At 49.1% G+C, this 8,653-nt stretch overlaps 1 protein-coding gene across 1 annotated transcript in view; it reads left to right on the top strand.

Moving 5' to 3' along the window:
• Positions 1-479: 479 nt before the first annotated feature.
• LOC115510867 (two pore calcium channel protein 1-like) overlaps positions 480-8,653 on the top strand; it is a 38,631-nt gene continuing 30,457 nt past the window's right edge. Inside the window, exon 1 of the mRNA XM_030311158.1 lies at positions 480-554. Coding sequence (XP_030167018.1) covers positions 480-554 — 75 coding nt within the window. The remainder of the gene's footprint in view (positions 555-8,653) is intronic.

Raw genomic sequence — 8,653 nt, 5'->3', positions numbered from 1 at the left:
GAGGGAATCCGCGTTTACTGGGCCCTCGCCAGTGGCAGCCACTGACTCTATATTCACTTCTTGACTTCTCCGAACAACTATTTTGCTGGTGCGCCCACGGCACACGGTTGGGGCCTTATGCCAGGGTGGCCTCTAACCCGCGCCGCCACCAGCCGGAGCTCGTCGCCGGCGCCCCCCTCGGCTGCCCGCTCCCGCCCCCGCCGGCTCCGCGTTCCCCGCCCCTGCCTCCGGAGCGCGGCCGGGAGGCCGGGCGGGGGAAGGGGCCGGAGCCTGGACAGCCCGCCGCGCCCCGCCACCCCCCGCCACCCCCGGTCCTTCGCCCTCGGGGCCGCCGCGGGCCGTCCCCCTCCGTGGTCACGTGGAAGAGCCGAGCGGAGCGCGCCCAGCGCGGGCCTCCGGGGGCCCGAGGACAGAGTCCGCCGCGGCGGTCCCGGCGGTCCCGACGCTCCCGCACCCCGGCCCGCCGCGCCGCCGCCGAGATGCCCGGGGCCGGCCGAGCCGCGGGCGTGCGCCGCCTGCGCCCGCAGCCGTCGGAGGAGCCGCCCGCGCAGGAGGTAAGGGGGCGACGGCCGCCGCACTCGCAGGACGCCCCGAGGGCTGGCGGCGTGCGCCGACGGCAGAGTCTGCGGCCCCGAGGTTTCACCCTCCCCGCGCGGCCACCCCCGGAGCTCCCGGGTAGAGCGCGACCTCGCGCAAAGCCGGCGCCGGCCGCTGGGAGTGAGGGCCCCGTGTGGGGAGGCGGGCGAGGAGCCCCCCCGCCCCGGGGCTTACTCCGTCTCTGGGCCGCGGGGAGCCCTGGCACCCGCGCTGCTCCGCTGGAAAGCGCACGGGCGGCCGCGGCTCTCGGGATCCGCGCCCCGGGCCCGCAGCCCTGCACGCTGCAGTCGGTAGGGGGGCTGTCAACCGCGCGCCGCCTTAGCCCGCCCGGAGCCGCCTCCCCCGGACGGGGCCCGGGCTGGGACCGGCGCCCGGGCTCCGTTTGGGGGTCCAGGGCCAATGAAGCGCGTCCCCGCGCGTCCCCGGGTCTGGGTGGCCCGTGCTCGCCGCACTGTTGCTCCATGGCGGCAGGAAAACATCCGAGGGTCCCATTTGCAGGGGAAACGCCCGGCAAGAAGGCTGCAGGATGTGGGTCTGGGAGTGCTGATGCAGCGCCGGCTTCTTCTGATCCCCGCGGGACGAAGCAGATGTGCTCAGCTCTGCACTTCTTTGGAAGACGTGGAGCTTCCAAGCAGTCATTCCTGGACTGTTGCCTTTCTCTGGACAAGCACTCAGAGCGGAGAGGGAGGCAGAGCTCCAGTGATAGGAAGCCCCCGCTTGATTCAGGAAACCCTAACTGTGAATGACAAGATGAGGGGGGCCCATGATCTGGTTCGAGCCTCTGTTTTCCCCCCTCTGTAAGGTGGGATGATAATTCACACCCCACCTCAGAGGAGTGTGAGGCCGTGTCAGTCAGGCTCAGGGCACTGTGCCTGGCCCACGGTAATGACAGCCAGGCTTCTCGGGGAACATTCATACGTGCTGCATTTCCTTCTGGTTGTGGAAGTGTGTGGGAAGTGAAGGGTGTTTTAGTCCCTTCTCCTCCTTGAGCTGGCCTCTTCAGCTCTGGGCTGTTCTGGTAAAGCCACTGCCTCTCCTCAGTGGGCTCCTGTAGCCTGCTGAAGAGGGCCCACGGGGCAGGCTCTGCGGCGTAGGATTTAAAAGACCCGCCTGGTGCATTGGCCTGTGTCTTTGGCCTGCTGGTCTGGCCACTTATAACAGGTGAATTCTGCCACGTCTCCTTAAGAGAACAGGTAGAGGAAGGCAGGTCAAGGAGAGAGAGGAGGGGAAGGATTCTTGGTTGACCGAACAGGCCCTGCCCCTCTCCTTCTGCACAATGATGGACCTGTGATCACCAGAATTTTCTGTAGCAAGAACTGTAGCCTGGAGACTGTCCATATCCTCCCTGTGTGTATTTAATGTTTCTTTGTCTGAATAAGAGAAGAATGTAAAGACAGGAATAATTTGAGACCTCAAGAAATGCAAGGAAGGCTGAAAACAGCCCAGGGGAGCAGGCAGAAAAGGTGAGGAGCCTGGTACCAGCTGGTAATTCTCAGCAGAACCCCTCATTTTCCGAGATAACAGCGATGATGGAGTCATTAAGCCAAGGCTCTGACCTAAGACACTTGGTAGCTACGATGGCATGATTAGTTTTGGGTCACTGAATAAAAAACTGCCTAGTCATCTGAAATGCCATTTCCACCCTCTCCTTTCAAGCAGTTTTTTAGAACCTTTTTCTGCCTGGTGTTTATTTTGGCAGATTCTAAAACGGCAATCCACTCCTTTGGTGCTTTTCCCAACAGTTCCAGCTGTGAAATTGAAATAATCCAATGCTAGTGATTCTCAGCCTTACTGTTGGTTATAATTACCTGGGGAGTTTTTAGAAGTGTATCTGGGTTCAGGCAGGCCCTACCCCTCGAGATTCTGATGTAATTGGTCTGAGTATGGTCTGGGTAACAGTCACTTTAAAGCTCCCAAGTATTGAAAGCGCAGCCAAGGTTGAGAGCCCATGTCCTGTATGCTGTTACTTTGTGACCTTTGTGATCACCTCTTAATATCTTATGTGCTTCTCTTCGAATGTTCCCTATTCTTAAACCTTTTCCTTCAAGTCTTAGATTACCGTGTCTTCAGGCTCTGGTCTTCCGGTGTTGCCTTATAGTGATTTGCAGAGAAGTTTTTTTTTGCAGGGGGAAAATGGGAGTAACCGGGAAGGCTTGGGAGAGTATTGGTTAAATCAGGGAGTCTTAAACTGAAGTGTCCACAGGGGCCAGAGAGGAATATAGGTGGCCTATAGTGGCCTAGGTGGGAATGACTCAGTTGGGGAGGAGAGTGGGGCTTGTGGTGACACGGAGGGCGTGTTTTTTGCCCCAGGAAGACCACGGTTATCCACTTCCGGTTGGTTGTGGCTACACGGCCTATCATAGATTGCAAAAATGGCCACAAACTCTTCCCATCCTGGACACGGCCCCATTTGCAATGAGCCTTTGCAACTCCTTACATCAGGAGGTAGAGTCAATTTCTCCAGCCCTTGAGACCATTGACCAGGCGACTTGCTTTGGCCAATGCGACATTAGCAGATGTGACACAAGCAGGGATATGAACAACACTTGAGCATCGGTTCTTGCCCTCCTGACGCTCCTGGGAATCCTTTGACCACCGATGTGTGGAAGAGCCGTGGCCAGCCTGCTGCCTGGCGCACATGCCTGAGACACGTGAGTGCGGCTGTTCTAGGCCATCTCCTCCAGATGGCCATACAGATCAGCTAAGTTGACCTGGACCAGATGGGCTGCCTGGCTGACCCACCGAACTTGGAAAAAATAATGAGTGTTTATTTAGGTGACCCGAGTATCAGGGTGGGTAGCAAAAGAGTATTGAAATAGAGCCCAGCATTGCCAGATGTTATGACCTTTCAAAGAGAAACCAGAAGTTCAAATTTTTGTGTAAGCTCCAGTTTAAAAAAAAAAAAAATTGAATTAGTAGCCAGCATCCATAAAGCACTCTCTGGGCCAAACAAAACACATCTTTAGGCTGCCCTTGGCCTGCAGGTTGTTGGTCTTTCTGCACAGAGGGACGTGAGGTGTTTATACTAACAGCTTATTGCCATCTATTCTCTCACCCATCTTCCCGTGGCTGCTATGCCCCAGCTTACCCTTAGCAGCTAGCTGTTTCTTTATATGAAATGTCCACAACATACTTCACAGCCCGGACTTCTGCTGGCAGTCTTTCCACTTGGAAATGGAAACTTCTGGTATTTTCAGTCTTCGTAGAGGAAGTGAGATTTGAGATGGGCCTGCAAAGAAGGAAAGTTCTAGAAAGGATACTCTTGGTTTTTACGTGAACAAGAGATCAGGCGCGGAAGTGGGGCTGGTGGTGGGGCCGTGGATGGCACACCCACGAGTTGTGGCCAGAGAAGAGGGTTTCTGTAGGGAATTGTGGGTGACAAAGTTGGAGACGAGGGAGATTGTGGAGCCCCTAAATGCCAAGCCAGAGATGTCACATTAGATTCTGTGGGCAATCTATGTAAAGAGAAGTCAGAGGAGGGAGATTGTGAAGCCCCTAAATGCCAAGCCAGAGATTTTACATTTGATTCTGTGGGCACTCTATGCAAAGAGAAGTCACTAGAAGGTTTTGAATGGGAGTTGGATAGGAAAGCACCGATCACCTCTGTTCCAGGCATCCGTGTGCTTGTAACCTGTGGGGGGAAAGAAGGGAGGCCGAGAGAGAGACAGACAGAAAGGACAGTCCTTGTAGTGAGGGAAAAACTGAGATGAGGGAATTTTCCTTAAAATTTATGGCAACTTCTTTTTACCTTAGGTTGTGGTTAGTTAGGTTAATTTTCTTCTATATCTAAATAAGGCATATTGGCTTTTTTCAAAGCCCTTCTGTCAACAACTTCGTCAAGGTTCTTGTTTGACTTAAAGGTATCTGGAGCTTCCAGTTATTCCTACACTGGGGGCTTAGGAAGGAATTTCCTTGCTCTCTACTGAGAGCCTCTGGAAATGATGATTCCCTCCCCCCACCTCCCACCCCGCCCTGTGCATTTTCTTCCCTAAGTGATTCCCTAAGTGATTCTAAGTTATTCACCTTTCCTCAGAATGCAAGTTTACAGGGTTGAGAGGGCCAGAGGAGAAAACACAAAAACCTTAAACGCATTTTTAAATCTCGGGGACAGGAAAGGCAATGTCACAGCTTTGAGAAGAGGAGAAAAAGAAAGTCAAGAGAAGTCAGTTATTGCCATAGCGCCATGAAGATGCAAAACATACAAGAAGCAGTAGTAAAATGGCCACGTTTAGACCAGTGATTTTCCATCTTGACTACATATTGGAACCCCCAGGGAACTTTCCAAATTCATCCTGGGTCTCACCTTCCTGAGATTCTGATGTGGTTGGTCTGGGCAACGAGAGCTTTACAAGCAAAGCTCTGAAGGTGGTGGTCTGAGCGGTGGGAGTTCTAGAACTGCTCCCCTGGCAGCCACTGGTGCCTTCCCTAGGTGGGGGCTGCTGCTTTGAGGTGCAAAACCATCTATTAGCTGCATGGGGGGGGGGCATTGCTATTTGGTCTTTGCTGTTTTCATGGTAGATATGGGCTGTGGTTCCCATATAAACTTGAAGTATGCAGTTTTGAAACAGCATGTCTGACACAAGCCCATTCTTGGGTTGGATGAAAATGATTTGTTTTATGGAAAGATACCAATGACCTTAATACCAGTAAGAATGCTCATTATAGTAAGGTTGCCTGTTAAGAGCATTTCTTCCCAAGGAAAAATGGGAAGGACCCTTAGAAAGTGAACCCAAACAGGATGGAGAGAGGGAAGATAGGTAGGAGCAGAAGACAGAGCAGATGAGGTTTTAAAAAGAGACATGTCAGAAATGCAATAGCTAAGGGTGGGAAAACTCTGAAACAATATAAAAGTAAATTTGCTGTTGTGAAAGTGTCAGCATATTTAAACATAACAGGTATGAATTCAGATGGCAAGGGGGGGGGAGTTGAAAGAGGTGCCACGGTGCTTATTTCATTCATTCAGTGTGGGGAGCCTGGGTGATGACTGATGGAGGTGACCCCCAGGGTCTAGCTGGGTGAGGACGGATTGCTGGTGAGCATTTTTTTTTTTTTTTCTATTTTCTACCTGGAGGCCATGTGGATGATGCATCTCAAATCCACAATTGTCAAACTCCTTTTGTGCGGACAAACTGTTTCACTGGGACTGAAAGAATGTTAGTAGTATCATTTTTTTTCAGTAATTGTTTTTTTTTTTTTTTTTTGAGATAGAGAGAGAGAGTGTGAGTGGGGGAGGAGCAGAGAGATGGAGACACAGACTCCGAAGCAGGTTCCAGGCTCTGAGCTGTCAGCACAGAGCCTGATGTGGGGCTCGAACTCATGAACTGTGAGATCATGACCTGAGTGGAAGTCAGATGCTTAACCGACTGAGCCACCCAGGCGCCCCCCAAAATATTTTTTAATGTTTACTTATTTTTGAGAGAGAGGGAGAGAGAGAGAGAGAGAGAGACAGAGAGACAGAGCACAAGCGGGAGAGGGGCAGAGAGAGAGAGAGGGAGATACAGAATCTGAAGCAGGTTCCAGGCTTTGAGCTGTCAGCACAGGGGTTTGAACCCATTCATGGGGTTTGAACCCACGAATCATGAGATCATGACCTGAGCTGAAGTTGGAGGTTTAACTAACTGAGCCACCCAGGTGCCCCAGTAGCATCATCTTTTTAAATTGGGAACAATTAAATTGGCTTTAAGAGATTTTGCTTTAAATATATCTATGTCTGTGTCTGTGTCTATATCTGTATCTATAAACACAGGGCTTGATCTCATGACCTGGGCTGGAATTAAGAGTTGGACACTTAACTGACTGAACCGCCCAAGTGCCCCTAAATATGTTTTTTACACTTGATCTTAGCCAAAAGGCCGAGAAGTGATCCTAAATATATTTTTTATTTTTTAAAAAAAATTTTTTTTTCAACGTTTATTTATTTTTGGGACAGAGAGAGACAGAGCATGAACGGGGGAGGGGCAGAGAGAGAGGGAGACACAGAATCGGAAACAGGCTCCAGGCTCTGAGCCGTCAGCACAGAGCCCGACGCGGGGCTCGAACTCACGGACCGCGAGATCGTGACCTGGCTGAAGTCGGACGCTTAACCGACTGCGCCACCCAGGCGCCCCCTAAATATATTTTTTAAAGGAAGGCCTTAATATCTTAATTCTTTGCTGTCCCAGTATGATCGATATGAGGCTTAATGAAACTTTCTTAAAATCTCGGGGACAGAGATTTTATATCTAAAATAGATTTCTGAGCATATCCTGGGGGGGACTCTAGTGTTCCTCAGTGTTCATGATGTTCAGTGGAAAAATAATTGGCATTAAGAGATTGTCTACTAAAATGTTTTTAATATGTAAAAGAAAAACGTGTGTTAAGTGTTTAACACATTTGTATGGTACTTTTTAGTGTTTAATAACCTGCTTTTAAAAATTTGCTGCACCAGCCCTGAGAATGCCCATGACTCAGGAGGTGATGTGTTCTTACAGTGGTTAATTCATCTTTGAGACTTTTGTTCCACATCTATTTTTAATCAAAACATTTATCTTTGTTTTGGGGCAATTTTTAACAGCTTTAGTGAGCCATGATTGATATACATTAAACTACACTTACTTGAAGAGTGTAGTTTGATGAGTCTTGGTGAGCCTTGGTATCACAAGGAAAACACTTGGGATAGTAATACCACATTCAAGGTAATGAATGCATCTATCACCCCTACGGATTTCCTCATGCCTATTTGCAACCCACCCCTCTCTCCATCCCCTCCTCCCCCTGTCCCCAGGCAACTGATCTGGTTTCTGCCACTATAGATTCATTTGCATATTCTCGAGTTTTATATACTCGCGTAGTAGGTGTTCCTTTGGGAGATAAGAGTTAACTTCTTTCACAGAAAACTTATTTTCAGATTCATCCATTATGTTGTGTGTATCAGGAATTCATTCCTTTTTATTGCTGAGTAGTCTTCCATGGCATACATATATCAAACCATACATGTATGGTTTGTTTACCCATACATGTATCTGTGGACATTTTGGTTGTTTCTAGTTTTCGCCTCTGAAGTTTCTAGTTTTCAACTATTTCAAATATTTGCATACAGCTTCGGAATGGTGTTCTCACATAGCCACATTCTTGGGTTGGATGTAAAGTCTCTATGTAGACATATGCTTTCTTTCTCTTTGGTAAATGCTTAGGAACGGAATGGCCCCAAAACTACCAAATTGTTTGCCAAAGTAAATGAACCGTTTTCTATTCCTACCAACACTGTGTGAGAGTTCTAGTTGCTTTACATCCATGTCAGCTCTTGGTAGAGTCAGTCTTCAGTGTTAGACATTGTTTAGTCTTAGTGGATATGTAGTGGTAGTTCATTGTGGCTTAAATATGTATTTCCCTCATGACTAAAAATGTTGAGCATCTTTTTATGTGCTTATTTGCCATGCATATATATATCTTCTTTGGTGAAATGTCTCTTAAAAGGCTTATCTTAGGGGCGCCTGGGTGGCGCAGTCGGTTAAGCGTCCGACTTCAGCCAGGTCACGATCTCGCGGTCCGTGAGTTCGAGCCCCGCGTCAGGCTCTGGGCTGATGGCTCGGAGCCTGGAGCCTGTTTCCGATTCTGTGTCTCCCTCTCTCTCTGCCCCTCCCCCGTTCATGCTCTGTCTCTCTCTGTCCCAAAAATAAAAAAACGTTAAAAAAAAAAATTTAAACAAAAAAATAAATAAAAAAAAAATAAAAAAAAAAAAGGCTTATCTTAGTAACTAATGTTTGTGTTTTTTAATGCAATATGACTTACTTTTTTAAGTGTTGCAATATGAAATAAATTTAGGAAATGCAGTCCTACAGTGTGTACAAATATATACTTTTGTCCAAAGTTTGGAATCTTTTGACCTCTCTCAATACTAGCTGCATTTGCAAAATTGGCTTGCTTGACCAATGGTAGATCTCCATTTCAGTCCATACAGGACGATGTCCTGTGTTTTGAGGAGGTAACTCTGGTAATCGAATGGATAATCGGGTTTTTTTCCTCCTAGAGGACGAAGGAAGGTCTAAATAGCTAGTCTGTTTGTATGTGTTCTTTA

The sequence above is a fragment of the Lynx canadensis genome, chromosome A3 (genome assembly GCF_007474595.2).
Source record: "Lynx canadensis isolate LIC74 chromosome A3, mLynCan4.pri.v2, whole genome shotgun sequence".
Lineage (NCBI taxonomy): Eukaryota > Metazoa > Chordata > Mammalia > Carnivora > Felidae > Lynx > Lynx canadensis.
The sequence above is the reverse complement of the archived record's forward strand: the minus strand, read 5'-3'. Positions and strand labels throughout refer to the sequence as shown.